General features: G+C 40.8%; 1 protein-coding gene and 1 long non-coding RNA gene across 2 annotated transcripts in view; both read left to right on the forward strand.

Moving 5' to 3' along the window:
• The first annotated feature begins 1,845 nt into the window (after positions 1-1,845).
• Positions 1,846-6,926, forward strand: gpr26 (G protein-coupled receptor 26). The gene is made up of 3 exons (XM_085799798.1): positions 1,846-3,009; positions 3,907-4,020; positions 5,001-6,926. Exons 1-3 carry the CDS (start codon positions 2,318-2,320, stop codon positions 5,275-5,277), a joined length of 1,083 nt encoding a protein of 360 aa, XP_085655924.1. The 5' UTR covers positions 1,846-2,317; the 3' UTR covers positions 5,278-6,926.
• A 3,535-nt stretch (positions 6,927-10,461) lies between these two features.
• LOC146973336 (uncharacterized) overlaps positions 10,462-21,603 on the forward strand; it is a 93,703-nt gene continuing 82,561 nt past the window's right edge. The window contains exons 1-2 of the long non-coding RNA XR_015037749.1: positions 10,462-10,590; positions 12,293-12,414. This is a non-coding gene — a long non-coding RNA (uncharacterized LOC146973336). The remainder of the gene's footprint in view (positions 10,591-12,292; positions 12,415-21,603) is intronic.

A 21,603-nucleotide genomic window follows, 5' to 3' on the forward strand; every position in this document is an offset into this window, starting at 1 on the left:
TGAAAAACGTCTCTTTCTGAGGAATTAATTAGAAAATCTGCACAGCCGCTATTGGCAATTTGTCATTGCTGATAATTTATAGGAAGGTCAGACAGCTGCACGTGTGACCACAGTTATAACAAATAGACTGGTTTCTCTTATGGCCATGGCCGGACAGTGGAGAAATCTTTCATTTAAACACTATAGATCACATTCATGCTTTTAATTTTGGTCCAGGAACTAATCTGAGTTAGTAATTTTAACTTTCACCCCTACTGGGGAGTCTAATTGAGCATGTTAATTGAAATTTTCAGAGAGCTCAGATGTATGGTGGTCTATGACAGTGGTAAATGGGTCTATTCAAAGAATAGGTGAAAGCAGAAACTAATAGAATATGGGAACCGGACATCACAGTTTTCACACGAAGTGGCTCGCCCTACAGTACTTTGTTTAGAGACACACACCCACTGCCACGACTCACTGTGGTGACTGCAGGGTGACAGAGAATCATTTACATCCTCTCCCATCAGCAGGGCGATCAGCACACTTGTCGTTTTTGCCTCCCTGCCTCAGAACTGATACCAGACATGCAACGAATATCGGTTTGATTCAGTCGACTGGATCAAACAAGTTTACCGCATTGACAAGATTCAGATAAAGGGCAAAAGGGCAGAGAGATAAACTTACTTCACCCTCCTCTACCTTCTCGACAACATATGAAACCGTAAATCCAACAATGTCAGATCAAAATGCTGATATGACAACATCATCAGAACCACCAGCTTAATGCATAAAAAAAGATGACACTATTGCAGCCTAAAAGTGCAGTTTCTTTTTTCACTTAACTGTAAAGAAGACTAAAGAAGTTGATCAAGTTTAAACACATTAAGTCAAAGATTGTAGGTACTGTATGTTAAATTACATTTTGCAACAGACTCTACATTTTATGATACTTTACTCTGCAGTTCATGAAATGTTATATTGGTTGTAGGTTTATCAATCCAATAACCTGTAAAGTCATTAAAATCAGTTTCAGCATTTAAACACTGCTCAGACATTCCTGCAACCAAAATAATGATGATGATAATAAGTAACTATTATGTTACTAATACTCTTATATGCACCCTATTAGTATAACATTCATTCACATAGACTTTTGGATTTTGTTCATAGTTCTTGTACTTTATCTTGAATTAGGTTTTTGATGTAGAACTTTTACAGAATAACTTTTCAAGCATTCCCAACTATAACCCTTTGACCCATGCTGATCTCTCTCCCAGTGCACACTCCTGCAGATATGAGAAAAATGTTAGTCACCAAGGCCACACACACACACACACACACACACACACACACACACACACACACACACACACACACACACATTTGCATTCTTTTATGGTCGTGGGACACTGAAAATATGCCTTCCTTCCACGGTCAGAGGCAGTACACACACATACATACACACAGCTGCGTGCCAGAGGCGGTGGTGCTGCTGGACTGTGGACTACACTCTGGGTTGAGTGGTCCACTAAACTGCATCCATTTAAAAGCGCCATATAAGGCTTTGAGCAGTGCCATGGTGAAACTCCGGGTCTCCTTTTATCCCACTGAAGCTGCAGATTTAACTCTTGGTGTTTGCTGCTGGGGATTTTTTAAATAAATGCATTGACGGTGAATCAGACTAGTTAGGCACTGACTTGCAAAAAGCACAGATATTCTACACTCGTTTATTCTTATTTTAAGATATATTTACGAACTTGCACTACTTAGGGGTTATTTGCACAAAAGACCTCATTACAACGTGACGCTCATGACATCAGCCTTACCACCAGCCACGCAATCGTGCGTCGTGCTTCTATTTTTACACTAAAAAGCTATTTTTGAACAGGGGTGCAGCAGCGCGCACTAGACTCTGGCAGAGAAGACAATATATAAGTAGCTACAGAGACCAAAAGCCTGAAATAGTTTCACGTCTTCCCTTTTTTCAAAGCCTCACATCATGTCAACGCGCAATTGCGCAGCCAGGAAACCCAGAGCTGCTGCTGTGAGACCAGAGGCATGACAGGGTGCATGAGAAGTACCGCAGCGCCCCCCGAGAACAAGCCTCCCGCTGTGACCCCATTCCCACGGAACTGACTCCCAGATGTCCTCGTAACGTCCAGGTGAGCGTCTCTCTCTATGAATCCTCTGCGACCCGAGTGTGGTCACCGTTGCCGGCGGGCCCGCTGCCTTTACTGAAGACATTTGGAGCCCGGGGAGGGGAAGCATGACAATGTATTGGACTGATATCTGCTGCGACTGCTACTCACGATGACAGTGTGCGTCAGGACTGTGGATGCGCTCATCAAAAGTCACCATGGACGCAGCGGACATCGCTGTCTCCGTGTTAGTTTTGGGGATCATTTTCGTGTCGCTGCTGTCCAACGTTGTGGTGCTGATCTGCTTTCTGTACAACCCGGAGATCCGCAAACAGGTGCCCGGTCTTTTCATCCTCAACTTGACGTTTTGCAACCTGTTGCTAAGCGTGTCCAACATGCCACTAACTCTTGTCGGGCTCGTGACCACGGGCCACCCCGGAGGAAACAGCTTCTGTCAGGTTGTCGGCTTCCTCGACACTTTTCTCACCACAAACTCCATGTTGAGCATGGCAGCGCTCAGCATCGATAGGTGGGTCGCCGTGGTGTTCCCTCTCAGTTACCACTCCAGGATACGGCACCGGGATGCGGTCATAGCGCTGGGATACACGTGGATACACTCGCTCTGCTTCTCCACGGTGGCCACCTGCCGATCCTGGGTCGGCTACCACCACCTTTACGCATCGTGCACTCTCTGCAACGCCAGGGCGAAGGCGTCCGGCACGCAGTTCATCATTTTCACCGTGGCTCTGCACTGTCTCACTTTCTTGCTCACGCTGATCGTGCTGTGTGTAACGTATCTGAAAGTGCTCAAAGTTGCGAGGTTTCACTGTAAACGCATCGACGTGATCACTATGCAGACGCTGGTGCTGCTCGTGGACATCCACCCCAGGTAAACAGTCGGCGCACATGCATTTCAGCCCGAGCCATGTTCCTGTCTGTTCTGTATGTGAAGCATGTCAGCCTGTGGTGAACTCAGTGGCTGCTGATCCAGTGGATTTATGAGATATTTATTGTTATGCCATGAAACCTGCACTTAGTGTGTTCATAGACAACATGAACAGGACTTGATACTGGTGGCTTTTCTCTTCCTCTTACAAAAGATACTCAATTTATCATAATTTATGTAAGAATAATCTAATTTATCAAACACATAAAACTATTATCTCACTCCTGTTTCAGGATTTGCTGCTTTTCTCCTTTTTATATAATTTTAAATGACATATTTTGAATGTTGAGGTAGTTGGACAAAGTAGGCCTGTGTAATTTGAGAATGGCACTTAATGACACACTTTTTTCTGACAATTTATGACCCATTGGTCAGCTATTTAAAAAACCTACACTTAGCAGTGGCAGTTAGCTGTCAAAATTAGGCCTTTAAAATATCAAGCATGTGCAGTAACTTTCTATATCTTTACTAGACAACTTGTCAGGAAAATAAAATGCTGATGATCTGACCTTCCAGCCTGCTGCCAGTCAGTGTTTACATCGTTATTTCTCATTACGATCAGCAGGGCCTTCTCTGGTTTGAACATGTACCCTGGCTTCTCCTCAATTAAACTTTGAATTGCTGTCCATTTACATAATTGATATCTGTGCAGTGTGAAATTTCTCCAGTGTAATCCCCCCCTCCAGAGATAACATTGCACAGTTTGTGCGCTTTCTTCCGCATCCACCCCTCCCAAACACTCTCCCACCCCTCCCACATGTTTTCACTGTTTTCGTTATGTCTGCCTGTCTGTGATCATGCCTCCTGGGTAGATAATGTTGTACCTGCGTGCTTTGGCAGTGTGCGCCAGAAATGCTTGGATGAGCAGAAGCGGAGGAGGCAGAGGGCCACAAAGAAGATCAGTACATTCATCGGCACATTTGTGGTCTGCTTCGCCCCTTATGTCATTACAAGGTGAGCAGAGATCTATTATAAGTGTCTTTGTTTGTGTCTGTGTCTGTGTCTGTGTGTGTGTGTGTGTGTGTGTTAGAGAGACAGAGAGGTATTGATTACAATGTATGAGGGTTTCCCACATTTTCCACTTCAAGAGAGACTTGTACATATTTTATCTTTTAATTATCTTCCTCTTTCAGCCTCACGAGCAGAACAACTCACCCAGATTCTTAGTTTTCACTTACCTTGTTGTGTCTGCTAATGCGGTTATAGCCTACTTGGCTTATTGTGTTGAATACAGATGGCAGTAATATCTCTGTTGATGTCTGGTAGCATATCAAACATTTTTAACTGCTTCCTTTTCGTAATGTCACAGCTTATTGGTTCTACGCACGTCTCTAATCCATGTCTCTGAGCCTTTATATCTGAGGAGATGAGAGGGAGAGAGACAGAGAAGGGAAGAGATAGCAAATGAGTCAGTGATCATAGCACTGGCTCTCATTAGTATTAGCCCCAGTATTGGCGGTGGCAACCTGTCAGAAGCTGTTAGATTTGCGCTGTGGAAAGAGAAAGGAAACACATTAGGAGCAGTGTGGTGGTGAGATGCGTTCGACTTAAGGAGATCACGCTAATTATGCAGACAGATTAACACCCAAACAATACTCCAGTTGGTTTCCACTTTGTCTTTAATTAGATTTATTAGAACAGAATAAGTGTCAAGCTCTGGATTCAGTGTGAAATGATTTTAATTAGCAAGAAGTCCAGAAGCAGCAAAAATGACTTGAAACCCGTCAGTTCAAATTGCCCAACACACTGATGACATTTCAATGAAGTGAAATGATAATGATATTTTCACAGTATTGCAGCACCGGGGGGGAGGGGGGGGAGGTTCATTTGCTTTGGATGTCTTCCGCTCCAGTTACACTGATCTAAGAATCGGCTCAACCGATTGATGGTGTGTGACTTTTTTTTCTCTCCTCGTTTTGCTTTATTCGAGGTAGAATCGTGGAGCTCTTCTGCCCAGTGCCCATTAGCCCTCACTGGGGTGTGCTGTCCAAGTGTCTGGCCTACAGCAAGGCAGCAAGTGACCCGTTTGTCTACTCGCTGCTGCGGCACCAGTACAGGAAGACCTGCAGCCTTCTGGCCAACAAGGTCCTCAAGAGGAGTCCGCTCAACTCCTCCTCCCTCCGGATGGAGAGCAACGCAGGGAGGAGCGACAACAATGTCAACACAACCAACAACATCCAGCCGCCTACCAACAAGCCAAGTGGACAGTGAAGGTCAACAACACTCTCTGAAACAATTAGATGACAAAAAAAAAACTGGACTAAAGGAGGTTAACACTCATGAGAAGAGGGGTATGACTTTACATTGACCTCTCTGTGATGGCGTGATATCAGAGTGAACACGTTTGTCACTTAATTGCTTGTTGAAGGACAAGACTGGTGATGTGCTGTATTTTTCATACTGTCACAAATCCCCATACAGACACTCAAACCAACAATGTGTTAATCCATCTGTCAGTACTTTCCTACTTTCCCAGCCTGTCTGTGGAAATCAACCAAGTTCATTTGTTCCTGTTGGGGAGGAGGAGGAGGAGGAGGAGGAGTTGGTTTTGTAGGTTGTTTTTTCTTTTTTTCTTTTGTAAATGGTCCTTAAACTGGAGTTTGAAAAAAAAGTGCATTTTACCATATTTGGTGCAATAGTGAATATTTGCTGCAACAGGACTGTGCACATGGGATTAACTGACAATTAACTACTGTGTCCATGTAAATGGTAATGAAGCAGCTTGGGAGCCAGGGCAGTGGTGAAGCTGACAGATGTGTTTTTAATACTTTCTGGACGAGACGTCTATGGCACGGAGTTTAGGTATATAATAGCTGTCAGGGGGATCAGTCCATTAAAAAAATATAGACTTTCGCCAGCCTTCAACCACTTTTGAAGGTTGTGTGTAGGTTGTAATGGCATTAAGTATTTCAATACAAATGTAACACAGTCTTTTTCAGAATGGCAATTTCTAATAATGATAGTTTGTAGCACACTTGTAAATCTGTGTCAACCATCCTGTGAGACATTATGGTGACTACTTTGTTAATTGTGTGATTAATGGCACAAATTGTGGTCCAAATGGGAACAAGACACAGTCACTGCCAGATTGATTAGCAGGTCTCATACATGGTAAAACGGTAAGACGACGACTAAGTCTTCAGTATTAACAACATTAACAAGAGGAAGAGTAACAGATGTTGTAGTTGTAAATATTCTCTGTGAAATTCAAGCATAACTTCTGACCTCAATGCTGATTACCTACCTGGATTAAGTACTGTATGTGTTCAAGGAGTGATTTAAAACAACTATTGACTTCATCAGTACGGTCAACAATGTTGTAGAGAGCAGAGCACGGATGGTTTAATCAAAATTACTGTATGTTGTAGCTGTGAGGCTTGAGTTCTGAAGTGCCTTTTAGACTATGAACTCTCTTACATAATCAAAACACAACAGAGGAAACCCGTCACATTCTTTCATCTTCTTGGTATTCTGTGGTGTGGTTCGGTGTGATGATAGCGCCTGTTATACAGTTTGGTCACATTGTAGGAAAATTTTGAGTAATGTGTATTTTGTAGTACCGCCACATTGTATTGTTGCATCTGGCAAAACAGGGTGAAATATTATTTGAATGTGGTAGCCACTCTTCAGTGATGTGTAATTTACATTCCAACTCATGATATATGAGCGGCTGTGTGACGTCTGAGTATAAAAATGATTCATTTTGACAACACTGGCAAATCAGGATGTTGTACTTTGACTTTACTGTGACAGTATGAAGCCTTTGAAAGGCATAAAATCTATTTATTTTTGTCAAAATTGTGTTTGATTTTTGCTAAATACGTTTGTGATTCTATTGAAATAAATGCTGTGCATTTTGATATTTTAAAATCTCACCAAATGTCTTCTAATGCATTTATTAATATGTGTTTATCTCTGTAGGACTTGGAAGTGATGTGTAGACAGTTTGTCAAATTTCTACACAATGCTTTACCAAAAGAGTGTCAGCCAGATCTTAACACCTTTATTCACCCACGCTGATTAAGCCACGGAGAAGGAATAATTAATTTGAGAAATAATTTAAGATGTGTTCCACCCACTGCTGCTGCTGTTGATGTGGCAGCAGAACAAAGACTTTTTACAAAAGCATCACGGCTGAGAGTTTAAGCCTTTCCTTAATTGCAGAGCTGGGATGGCAAAAGAAGAAAAGGAAGAAAAAGTGAAGAAAGTATAGGCACTACTTCACCAAGTTCAGGCAGCTGTAACAGATTCTGGGGATCAGCATCCCTCCATCCTCCTCATCTCATCATGAACCAAATTTCTATCATCCATCCTTCACCGACTCTAGTCATCCTCCTTCTACTCCTTCACACACTTTGATAGCACGTGCCTGAAACAATATCTATTCTGTCTCTGTCAAAAACATGAAACCCATCGAAGCTTCCACTGTTGGTTTTTATCATTCACCAGGAGGGGAGAGGAGGGGGCCAAAAGCTGCATTTACCATTATTCTGCTCTCACAGAGTGCACCAACGAAAGGGCAATTAGTGGAAAGTTTGGAAGGATCCCCAGTCTGGAGGTGTGTGTATACCTCGTCTCCCTGGGAGACTCAGTGAGTGGGTGAGAGGCAGACGCAAACCTGCCACGCTGGAAACGCTGTGTACAGACCTTGTGATTAAACCACACGGCGTAGGAAGTACAAGAAAGCAGAGGAGGAAAGCAGGGAAGATGAGTGCACTGGTTGACTTTACACAACCCCGACATCAGGGCATAAGTGGCTCTCCCCAACCCCGCAGAGTAAAAGTTGTCCCATCAAAGACCTGGATGTTGACGGTTTTGAGATCAGTTTTGTATACTTGACCATTAATAATGAGGAGAATCTATTACGTTCCTTAAGCCAAGTGAAGCCATAATACAAAAAATATCCTGGGTGGACAATTACATAAATGAACTTAAATGAGATACATTTGGGAATAACTAAACTCACTTTTGTCCTGTGAATTTAAGGAGCAAAGAGCCACCAGAAAACTACATATGCATGTGTATTTTTTTTTTTTTGACTTGTTGTAATAAGAGAGAGTGGCCATCAAAGTGTTTTAGAAAAAAACAGCCAGGGCAACTGGAGTCAGCCATGCGCAGCACTTTCTTTTAATCAGCAAGAGCAACACTGATCTAATGAATCACCCACCACCACACACTAAGAAAACTTAACTGATTGATCTTTTTTAATTTTGTCATGCCAACAAAAGAGCAAACAATGTGTTTCACTGTACGCTTCCCCAGGTCTGCTCATTAATCATGCTAATACATAGCAGGTGTTACACATAACAGCAAACAAAAACACAAGGCGATAATGAACACGGGAGATATGCCTTTCCATTACGTCTTATTGTCTCACTTACTCTTCCTCTTTTTGTTGTCTTCACCCTCAACCAGCCTGATATGCTCGTCCATAACTCAGCCAGTGGAACTGCAGGACTCATCGACCACTGGCGTATTACTGTATGATATTAATCATGGAAATGCAGAACTCAAATGTCATGGTATTCCCCGTTCCCTTAAAGCAAACAGTCTGCACTGCTCGCAAGAGAAATAAAAAAAGACCATCTATTTCTGTCCAGGAATGCTGTATTTGTTTTTGCTGTGGGCTGTGAAATTGTTTTTATTAGTGTTTTTTGGTCTCAAAGGCTTTTTCAGCAGTGTTTAAAAAGTGAAGTGAAAACATCATACCTCAAATATACAGCTTTCAGGACCCTTAAGGATATTAGACAAACAGCTTTGATTTCAGCCCCTGTGTAAAATCTTTCATGTAGCCTAAGCATAAATATGTTGATTCATAGAGGATATAATGCAATCCAACTGTTGCCATACAGCAGAGTCTGGTTTAGATGGTTTCCACATATCAACATTATTAAATAGCAACAGAGGGAGCTGTTTGTTTGTTTTTATATTATGGGTAATCCACCACACAGACATTGTCTGCTCCACATGTGTGTATGTCTGCAGCAAAAAATGTCAAGCAAATATTATGGCAAGGCTATTCAAAGTGTATAATGCTGCAGCAATCTGTTCAGCTGGTAATTATTTACTTTGCTGGCAATGTTGTAATTGCAACATGAAAAATGTCAATAACCATAACTAAACTGGCTATTGATTAAGATATAGCACAATATTTCAGTAAAGGTGTGCTTCCCACAAGATAAAATCACATCTTTAACAACAGCTGGTGATTTGTTTATCAAACTAATAGGCTACAGCTGATAAACCTGCCAATCATCAAGTTTTCTGATAAAATCATTACCTACAGCTGTTAATGTAAGTGTCACAAAGTTAAAGTTGCTCAGTGTCAAAGACCAAAAAAGATTAAATGACTCTGTGAAGATTAAATGACAAACCCATGACATCATTGGTGACATCAGGAAATGACCCATGGGATCCATGGTGAGTATGTTTGAAAAGAGGTAAATTAAAATAAATTGGGTCTCTGTGTTTACAGTAGGCTACTTACTGTAACAATACAAAGTGCATAAACAAACAAACAAACAAACAAACAAACAAACTTTTTTTTTACCCAAATAGAGTTGAGTTTTTTTTTTTTTTAAACAAACAAATATATTTTCAAAGTAATAATATGAATAGGTCAGGCAGCTGAGTAGGATAGGTGCAGCGCCTCACCTGTAGGCTACCTGCGTGCCACAGCTGTGAGAACTACATTACCCAGAAGTCTCTGGTTCTGCGCACAATCAACAGCTGCTTGATGTCGTGATTATCAAGATGCAGCCGCGTGTGTTGACAGTTTAACTACGAATTTATTTTTGTTTTCGTTTTTTTGGGTCTCATTTTGTGTTCACAAAGAAAGAGACCGAGGGGAATTGTATCGGAGGAGAAAAGGACTAGATGCTAGTTGGTAAATTTGCAACACCGGAAACCCCCTCGGTAGCTAGGAACTTACCACTAGTTTACTGTGTGTTGATAAGTGGCTGTTTGTGTGCAGGCTACTGAAAGTCAGATGGTAAATATTTAAATACACCGACTGCTAAATATAACTTTTAAAACTGTCTCACCCTGTAGCACTTAGCCTCGCGTCAGCACCTGTATCATATCAAGGTAGGGACAACACACCACTGCATCATCATGCGTCACATCAATGAAGATTTCAGGCTGTAATCACTGCTGAAGGTGTTTCAGCTAGCTACAGTAAGTGCTACGTAAGTTAAAAGTCTGGAAACTTATGTCAGTGTGATATTTCATTATTTTATTTTATTTGTTTTATTTTTCATTTATTTCTGCATGCACTGCAAAGCTGACAGACAACATGTCTAATGGTATTAGGTGCTTTCCACAAGCCCTTGTCATTACTTCAAATACTGTTCCAGTTACTTTTCCCCCCATGTTTTCATCATTTATCAGACATCACAAGAGCTCCTGCAACTTCATCACAAGACAGAGGAAACCCTCCTGAAAATTGGCTGCTACCAGTAACAGACTCGTTGCATGTGCTCAGCAAAAAGGAAACAACACTTGACATCATGTCATGACAGCCAGGTAAGTTATTTCCTTTGGTAAAATGTTGTTGTCTACTAAATGACAATCAAGATTCTTTTGAAATTAGACTGGTGGAAGTTTTTCAGACTTCTCAAATACAGTAGCCTATCAGTTGGCCAATATAACTTTGCTTTTCCCTGGTAACAAACTTCTCATCACAAGAATGAATCTTGATCTGGTGAAAATGCATAATATCCAGTCTTCGCTTCAGTATCTTTGCTGTCATAGTTGTCTCCTCTTCCCTCTGCTTCTGCCTTTCTGTCTCTTTTCTCACCATGCTCTGTCTACCTCGATCTCAAACACTGCAAACTTATGGCCTTCATACAGCATAAGTAAAGTCGGCCAACATATTCAGTCTTCATGAATTTTAAAACCTGCCAAAATGATGAAAAGCTAAACTGTGCCTGGCTTGTCTCTTTTTTTTGGAATAAAGCCCTCCAGTGAACAGCAGTCAGCATGGAGCAAATGTTAGTTTTTGAAATTAAAACCAAGTTTAGTCCATTGCAAGATGTTGCAGCATTTCTTGTTATTGTAACAGGCAACACAGTCGACACTCATGGTTCCCAGTCACCACCAGGGCAGGAAAGTCAGTATCAAGTAGCATTGACATTTCTTAGATGTGAATGCAGATCAGTGTATTATTCTAACAATACATAGCTGCTAAAAATATGAGATCCTCAAAGATTCCTCCGACCTTTCCTCCCCCATCCATCTGCAGCAGACGAGAAAACAGTCTTCAGGCTGACCATAGAAGTGAGCAGCCTCAAAGTTTTTTGTTTTCTCGATAATATTACAAGTGACTGGTGTGTGACTAACAGGTGGGGACCAACATGATTGAGTGTTTACAAAATGCAGAGAGCAGCCAACCGTTCCTGTTCATTTTGTGCCTTGGGGACGAGTTGATAACGTGCCAGCCAGGTCTTTACCATTATTTCAGGCGAGGCCATCAAAACAGAGTCTTTGCTTGAGGCTGTAGATATTTGTTTCAAGGCTTTCTTTGTGTTTGACATCAATCACACCAAGCAGAGCCTGCCCACTTGGGAGTTTCTCCAGCATGTGGTGTCATATTGACGGACACGAGTCCATGTCTGCGAAGCTTTTGAGGACAAGTTTGTTCGGCCCACACCTAGAGTTTTTTTTTTTTTGGACACATGTTGAAGGATAATCAAAACTACTATTTTTTTCTGTAATGATATGGTGCCATTTAGCCATCAGTGTGTGCAGCAGTAATTTTTTTATCCATGAATTCTCAGACAAAGAATGTACAATGTAATTATTAAATGTACATTTACAGCGGCCTGCTTGTGTACGGTGTGTATGTGTGTGTGTTTTATATGATAATGGAACGTTATATATAATATATCATACATTTTATTGGACATGATATGTGAGGCTAGAGTACATATTGACAAAATAAAGAACTGGACAAATAAAATATCTGATTGGATGGTGGCCCCTCATGAAAAGCTTTTCAGATTAAAAGGCTTCATGCTTTGGCCACTGACCTTGAATTTCTCTACAAAACTATTCTATCTCATGGTTTTTGATTAAATTCACACTGGACCAGAGTGTGAATCAACCAACAAATGAGCAAAATGTCTGGGGAAAAAAAACCATTAAGTTTAACGATTAACATAAACACTTTGCTGTTTTCATGTGCTAAAAATCTATGTTCTATCTAATTTTCGGGATTTTGTTGCAGGAGAAAAGGAGATGAGGAAGCAGCAGATGAGACAGAAAAAAACGAGGCTACACAGAGGAACTTAACTCACAAGAAATGCGAAAACACAGCGTCTCCTCCTGCGGCTTCATCATATCTTTCAGGTAGAGCATAAACACACACTGACTGCTCCTAGAAGTGTAGCTTCATGTCTGAGTCACACCCGCAGTTGAGTAATGCTGCCCTGAATCCAAAAAACAACAAAACTCCAGAGGAGGGAATTCTGCTACGACTTGTGCTCAAAAATAGATCAGAGGGCAAAAAATGCTCCATATTTTCTTGTCTTGAATTTTGATTAGGTGTGAAAAAAGAAAAGACAGCAGACATTTTAAGGTGGAACCACAGGGCTTTTATTTCAACGTGACATTGGAGGGAATTGATTTGCATTCAAATGCTTGGCTCAGTGCTTTTTAGAGTATTTATTAATAGCCTACTGTATCCTCCACGACCACTTTTTACTAGACCTGTTGTAGACATGGTAATGTTTTGGTGACTTTAACTGTGGCAGCTGCTCGGAGAGCCGCACAGCTGACAGTTAATGAGAGGATGATGTATGTGGCTTCAGTTTTTCGGAGTGAGTCATTTCCAACCATCTGTTTAATGATCACAAGATACAATAACTGGGGAAAGTTTGAGTGAATACGTGATCTGAATGTACAACAGATGGTGGCTCCCAGTGAAACTTTTGATTGGTATCAAAGATTTAAAACCCCGTGATTATCATGTTCTGAGAAACTCACCACTCCAGTCTTTACTGGAGTGGTGACAACAAAAAGTGTCCAATGAGTTGCATTAACTGTTGTTACATTATTGAGAATGCAACAAACAAACGAGCCCAGTCAGCAGTTGCAGCAGAGAAAAGCGTCTGATTTGATGCACTTTCTTGCAACCACACAGCGTCTCAGATCAGAAACCTGCCATGTTGCTCGACGAGAAGGCGCACGCTGGGTCTGGCTACACGCTAAATGCTAATCCTGACTTCCACTGGCAGACAGTGACGTGAGCACTACCTTTCTGCTGTTTCTGAACATCCCTGTTGTGGCTGCATTGCTCATTCAGCTCAGTGCTTAAGAGCTCGGAGGAGCAGAGTGGACTGGTTATATTTTTTTGCACTGAGGTAGCTACAAAAAGCAGAGAAGTTGGATTTAGAGCAGACTGAGGAGGATGTTGTGGTGCGCAGGACTCCCAGGGAGACGCTCAGTTGTATGCAGCAAATGACTGAGTGTTGTAACTTCTAAGTCGCCTAGCAACCGAGTGTTTTGTATGTTTGACGGCTGCCGCTTCTGTGTGAGTTCATGTTGTTCATACATCCCTGTCTTTGCTGCTGCTTTATTCTATAAAAAGTTACAGCAATTATAGTTATGTTGCTTAATATTGGTACACTGTAAGGACACATCATGTTGTTGTCATTATCTTTGATGTGCAAAAGCTGCAAAGTGCTTAAAGTAGAGTTGTGAAGAAGAGCATTGAAAAGTAATGCATCTACACCCGGTAGCCTGAAGACATACTTTAATATCACATATTATTATTATTATTACATTATTTTCAGTCAGTTCTTTTTCACAAAGTCAGTAATAGACTGGGATTCACTGTGTGTTATTCACATGACTTTCCCTGGTGAAACATGGGTCTCTCCTTAAGAAAAAAAAAGCCTTACTGTTTCATTTATCTAACTCAGTGTTTGCAGGGCGTGTGTGGGTGGCAGAAAGATAAATATTCTGCTGTAGCATGCAGTATACAGACGGATGAATAATGTACTATAGATTATAATTAGCCGAAGCCAGTTTGGTGAGATGACTCTCTACAGTTAAACAAAAATCAGCTCGGCCCAAGATTTGTCCTCTGGAAAGTCTTTCTCAAAAAGTGCTTCCAGCAACAGCTTGTGCATGTGATATGAAATGAGCCAAGGGGGTGAAATGCACCAGCTACAACACAGCTACATCTGAAAGCCTCATGTAATTCAGATTCAGACAAACTCATACCAAGCTAAGTGTGACAAATGCAGTGTCTCGAGTTAGCATGCTGCCCATGTTTACCAGTGCTGCCCAGTATACAAGGCACATATTCAGACAGCTGCCCCCCACTTCATTGATGGAGCGCCGCACGCAGACTCTCAACTTTCTCTAAATCCATTAACTTAGCCTGACAGCGTGTCACTTCAAATCCTGTGAGATCAATTCCTTTTGCTCAATATCCATGTTTTTAAACCTTTGACTTCATTTGTCACGGGTAATAATTGGAGTAATTACTGCCACCGTGGCACTACAACAGTGTGATTATTTTATGACTACTGTTGTTTTCAAACTCTAATCCATTCAGTGCCACTTTTCCTGTTTCTCCTTATATCAAATAGACACACCAGTGTGCCTTTAGCTTGTGTCATTTTGCTATAAAACCCTCAGATAAACCTCAGGCTATGAGATGATACCATGAAATACATCTGACAGGTGATTCCACCTTTTTCATTACCGTGCTGTCAGCTCCAGTGAAGGTTGTGTGTGTGTGTGATAAAAAAAAATGTGCCAAAAACACCAACTTTGACAAGAGGTACCATTAGAAATCCCATCAGACCATAATTGAGACCAAAGAGGGGCACATCTTCACTGACACAGGGAGGACATATTCTTTTTTTTGAAGATGAGTAGGAACCCAAAGAAGGTTAAAGTTGAGGAAGTAGTGGAGACACCACTCGGGGTTATGTTGTATTTCAGCAGATAGCATTCAGTTTTATGCCCTGGGGGGAAAAAAAGGAATATCCACTAATGCTGATTGGCACAATGTGGTGAGGAGAGTGTGGCGTTCAAATGCAACAGAATGAGACTGTTGCTCAGGGACCGTATTTGTCTTTTTCCAGCCCTGATCCGGTCAATACCCTCAACAGCCTCAACAGCAGAGGAAATCTAAAAGAGAAATGTAAGGGGCAGAGAAAACCCGTCGGGAGGGATTGGGAATCCATCAGTAGGACAGAGAACAAAAAGTGATCCACGCAATCATTGTCTCAGCCAGCTAAGAGCCCATGGATTAGGCAAAATCCATCAAGTCATTTCATTAGGACAGACTTCAGCAGTGAAAAGATCTGGAGACAATGGAGACACTTTCTGGAGAGCAGCGGTTACACATGAATAGGCCTCTCTCGCCGAGTTCAATGAAACAAGCAAGCTCATGTTCTAGGAAAAGGAGAATTACTGTCAAGTGAAAACACTCGATAACAGCGATTTAGGCAGAGCTGGGATTTCAGATGCCTGTCTTTGTAATTTCCTTGATTAAAAATGTTAAAGGGGTATTTCAACATTTTGGCAAATTCGCCCATTGCCATAATCGCTATAGTCTTAGGGGTATGTTTGTTACCTTTAATTGTCGGTGCAAGCTGTTTTGAGACCGGCCGGCCAGAGATGCAAGCTGCTCAGCTAACTCCACGGAGGCTTTCCCTCAAAAGTCATCAAATACACAATCCAACAACTCCAAAAGGCTCTCATGGACAAGTTGTGACCTGCACATTCATCACCACGCTATGAAAGAATGGAACATTACAAGACGGAGTTGTTTTCGAGGCAAATGCATGGGTAAATGCAAAGTTGCCGATGAGCGTTCCCGTCAGGGCAGTCGTTTTTCAACAAGGTGTCTCTTTTCGGCACAACACCGGATTTGCATTTACCTTGAAAACAACTCTGTCTCGTAACATCCCATTATTATTTCATAGCGTGGTGAATGTGCAGGACGCAACTTGTGCACGAGAGCGTTTTGGAGTTGTTGGATTGTGTGTTTGATGAGTTTTGAGGGAAAGCCCTTTGTGGCGTTAGCTGAGCAGCTCGCATCTCTGCCCGGCCAGTCTCAAAAAAGCTTGCACCGACAATTAAAGGTAACAAACCTACTCCTAAGACTATAGGGACTATGACAATGGGCGAATTTGCCAAAATGTTGAAATATCCCTTTAAGCACAAACAGGAAAACAAACAATGAAATAAAAGTGGGCACCTGTTCCTTGGACCTGTTCAGTTCACTGAAGCGTTTGTCTGACCTGTATTGGGCTCCCTCTTTTCCCTGAAGAATAGTTCTTCCTAATTGTCACTGTATAATTCATTCTGCATCATAGCTGCTGTGAAAATGGAACGTAGTGCATTTATATAATTAAAGACGTGAACAGTAATAGCTTATAGAGTATTACTGTAAGTGTGTGTGTGGATGTGTATGTAGATGTAACACACTTGCTCAGTAAATACAAGCACCATCATCAGTGACAGTGGTGGACCGTCATTAGCGGACATGTGTGAATGTGTGTGCATGTTTGTGTGGATGTATACAGGGAGTTGAAAAGCTCAGGGAATAATGGGGCTGGCATGACATTAAACCTGACATAGGCGAAACATCATTACCTGCTGTAGACTACAGAGGCCCCTCATTCATTTCTCCTGGTGTGCTGGCAACATCTCACACTAATAAGGAGCGAGAGAGATAAAGATATGTATGCTAGTACAGTACAGTATGTGTTAGGGAGAAATTCAACCTGATCTGATGTACTTGGGGTAAGAAAAAGACAACATACAGTTTGTATTTTTTATATATAGGGTTCTTTTAACAAGACAAAGAGGTTGTTAATACTGTATATGACTTTATATAAATGTTTTCTGAGGTTAGGGGTTGTCATTGCAATGAAATGGGATAAATTCATTTTATAAGTGCCATTAATGAAGGTGAAACTGCTACGAAAAGATCCATGTCATACCAGTCTGAATCACATTATAACACATTATCACATTTAAAAGATGATGTTTGATATTGATACATACACCTGATAACTAGCTGACTGGGGAAACATTGTTAAAACCCAACCAGAACTACTTGCATGAGTGTCCCCACTAGCACTAATTACTTCTGAATACCAGACTGTCAGTTACGCTGTTCTGAGTCTGTTCAACCCTCTGATGGCATCAAATAACTGCATTTATCTGCCCTCCTTGAGTGACATGTTTCTGCATCCACCCTGATTGATAAAGCTTCAGTTCAGCTGTATATAATCTGTTACTGACAGTGTTTCAGTCGACCACTCCTTTCAGCAGAAAACTGCATCCCTCAAAATGCAAAACTCCTTCATGGGCGTCCTTCATCAGTAGGGTATTAAATTATAATACAATTAACTATAATATAATCTATAATTCAACAGGTTTTCTGTAAATTATGTTGGTATGTATTGTGTCAAATCTTTGTTTTGTTGCATGCACAGCTTTTCTAACTTGAAGCACTGGCTCATTTTTGCAGCCTTTGCACAGTCCTAGATGTGAGGGCTTTGAATACACTACATTGTCCTGCATTGTGTTGCATGTGTCAGTTTTCTTTGCAACACTGACATGGAAAAAAATCATTCACAAAAAGTAGAAATAAACTTGAGTTCCAGCGCAGTTGGCCTTTCTATTGTGCAATCAAATGAGATGGCAGGATGAGTTTCCTCTATCTGAAATTGAAGTCATAGCACAGTTCAACCATGACTGATTGCCTGTGCTCAGGCCCAGTACACAGAGATTTATCTCTATCATTCTTTTACTCCGCAAGCGTTGAAGGAGACGCAAAGCCTTTGGATGTAGCCGACTGTTGCTGTCGTTGCTGGTGGGTGGTCACGAGGAAACATCTGTCTCGACTGCAACACATAGCTAGTTTACCAGAGTGTTTGATGTTTGTGTTCTGTGCTGTGTAAATGAAAGATGAAAACATCCCCAAAGCATTACACATATTTTATGCTTTTGTTTGTGTTTTCTTCAATTGTAATGTTTCTCAAGTCTCAGCCTCATTCATTGGATTCAAACTAAAATCTTTTGTACGTGGTTATTGCTTCATGCACAGTTTTCGTCGTTTGATTGCTCTTAAGTGCATTCCTTCACTCTGTCTGACAATGTCTCAAATGTACTGTCTATCAGCTTGTTATAGTTTTTCATGAAATGCTCAAATGAAATCAAATTTTTTATAAGGTGCGTTATTACATCAAAGTGAAACATCCTCTGTGTCTTATAGAAAGTTTTATATATTCATCCTGATATCTTTTTAGATAAAGATGTAATCCAAAGTTATGTAAGTTCAAACCGTGTGGGGCTGGATAGCATTCATTTATAATGACTGACCACCAGCAGGCCGCAGCTTGTTGAGTTGGACATATATTTTATTGACTGAACTGAGCCTCTGCAGTCAGTCATTAACACAGTATCAGTGGACCATTACATATAAAAAATGTTGCCTGAGAACATCATCAATTCATGTCTTGGTGCTGTGATTTCCACCTGAGGGGAATCTTTATATTTTCATGGATATGGGCCTTATTGTCCAAAAATCAATAGAATAGCACAATACAAAGTCTGTTTTATTCAGTTTTTTTTTTCCTTCAGGCCTCGTTCGCCTGGTGAGAGTTGTGGGGTTAGTGTTTGAGTTTGAGATGGACTTAATAAAGGCAACTGTGGTGGTGAGGTGTCCTAAATGTTGTGTTAGTCTAGAGTGTCTTGTGCTTTTTTAGACTTTTTTTTTTTTAACTATTGTTTTTTAGTTGCATCTGCCAACTATCTGGCCAGTGCTTCAACTCTAAGAGCTGGCAAAAAGATCCTGATCCTGTATTTTCTTCTCTTCTCACAGAGTGATGTTTTCTTTAACATTGGAAAAGTAGAATATTCCACATAATGACACATCTATGACCAGTAACTGTCTTTCGTGCGTATTTCAATTAAATCATTAAGACCTCAAATCTGTCTTTTAAGAATCCACGTGATGACAGAGGACGTATTATAATAGTAAGTCGTAATCATTGAGCTTTTCAACAAATTATATATATGAGTGTTAAAAAACGTGACGTTAAAATTATGATTCAGAAACGGGTCTGATTCTCTGATAAAAGTAGAGGCGAGACGTCATGTAATAATTGGATTAATTGGGCTGAGTACTGTCTGAATCACTGCTGTGCCACATGTGGGCAATTTGCTGTTCTCAGTACAGCTGGTTTCAGCAAAGTCATAGATGCATGACGGAGGACATAAATATGCTTTACCTCAATGCCTACTATTTTAAAATCATTTTTATTATCAACAAACTGTGGATTTTTCAAAACTTTGTTACTTACTATCATTTTGCAGTGAACAATAAACAGAACACACTCCAGTAACAGAAAATTCAGGTGCAAAAGTTAACAGCTTGACTTGTTCCAACGAGCTGTCTACACAAAACAAATGTGCCAAAAGTGGGTTATTTTTTCACTCAGCGCTGATGTAGCTCCACGGTTATTAATACTGTCTCCAGGTATAAAGTTCACCTATTACTTGGATGATTACTTGGCCAGGAGCACTGGCTTTCTGGAGTGTCTAGAAATTTCACAGTGACAACAAGTCTCCTAGCAGTATGTTTCCCTGCTTTCAGGTCAGCCTTATATCTGAAGTGGTCACAACAAAAGAGCAACTAAAATGAAAACAAATCAAAATTTGCACTTGAGTTTGGAAAAAAATAAATGAGCCCATAGCTCCATATAAAACCAGTATTCAGAATATCAAGGATGAACAGCATTACTCTAATAATATCCTCTCTTCCTTTCTTCCATTACGTCATTCCTTCAGCAGCTTTTAGCATCTCCAGGTCTAGGATAATGATTTTTATCCATTGTGTCCTCCATTGATTCACTCATCAATGAGTTGAGGATGCTCCAAAGCTTCAATTGCCTTTTTCCTCCCCAACATGCCTAATTTACCTCAATTCATCACAGATGAGCTGTTCAAGTGCCACACGAAACCAAGCAGCACAATTTCAAAGCAGAAAATCAGATGCGCGATCAAGACATACAATGTGTGTAGAAAAAAAAAGTTAATCACATAAAGCTTTTTTTTTTTTTTTTTAACTTACTAAAAAATCAAAACGGGTCTCATGGGCTGGGCTGGACTGTCAGGTAGAGATAGTAAACATCAGTGAGTTTATCAGTAAATATATAGTGAATTCATGAAAATGTTTTAAATGGCTAAAAGGAATTGGTATAATCACAAAATATAGAAATAACACTGATACTGAACGCTTCATTTTTCACAAACCAGGCTATAGCTAATTGTACCTTATCATATTCTTTTCATAACTGTGCATGAATCACAACCCTCCCACTACTTGCCATTGTACATGTAGTCAGAAAATAAAAACGAACCAAAGCAGACAGAAACTTCTCAGCTCTAGGATTAGATACTAAACTACAACATAAAAAATGTAGATTACAAAGCTGTATTTAGGATTTCCAGTGCATCATCCTTATGGAGACCAATAGAGAACTTGGAAATTTGCCAAGTGAAACACATTTTCATTTTATTTTACAACATGTCATTTCAAACAGCCTTCACCAGAAATGTCTCCATCTCACTTTTATTTCCTTTTATCTTAGACTGGACTTGTGAGGTTGTATGAGTGTGCCAAATCGAAAATATCTTATCTCCTGTAAATCTAATTTCTAAATCTATTCTGTATCCTGCTTTATGTTGCTAGGCTCACAAGGTCCTGGTAATAAAGAGCTGTCCTTTCACCGTCAGTAACGGTCCCATAGTTGGATCAGACTGCTGTAGTAAAGATGCTCAGTGGACAGTAGATGATGATGATGGTTTTTATCGTCAGTTCAGGTGTGAATGTTGAAACTGTGAAACTGGGTGTGAAAGAGGATGATGCAAGCAAAAGGCATAGTTGCTCAGTTGACTCTCACTTCATCTTAGCTCCTAAAATAGTGCACATCCACACTCACACTCGCCCGTGTCGTGTGCATTTTCTGATGTCTTGCGTGCACACAATCAGACGTCTCGTGTCCTTGACAAAATGAAGGAATGTCAAAAGACGCCGTATTGGTTTCTTGTGCCTTTGAAAGTCCTGGAGAGGATTACCATCAATATCGCATGAAGAGGGCAATCAGCCGTGCCTGACCACCTTCTCTGAACAAAGCAGCATCGCTTCCGCCCCGTGGCTCCCGAGACCGTTGTCATCCATGAGACCAATCACATTGTAAATGCACATAATCATAGCGCTAAGCAAGGTGCTTCTCTTCAACAGGCCCTCCTCAATCTCTGATCTGTGGTTTTCTTTCCTGGTGCATGTTGACAGTGACAAAAGGAGGAAGTCTCTTGCAATTTGACTGGAATTAATGGGTAGTCGAGCCATTGATTGAGGCACAGATTGAGGAGTCATTTTCTTGTGTGACGGTGAATAATGAAACAACTGTAGAAAAATGTTTACATAAGCAACTGGTCCTTGTAAAGCTACTGATTAAATAAGCAAAGCTCTAATGCAACATAGTGCAATAGTAATTT

Source organism: Trachurus japonicus, chromosome 15 (genome assembly GCF_045865225.1).
Source record: "Trachurus japonicus isolate A0001 chromosome 15, Traja_1.0".
Classification (NCBI taxonomy): Eukaryota; Metazoa; Chordata; class Actinopteri; order Carangiformes; family Carangidae; genus Trachurus; species Trachurus japonicus.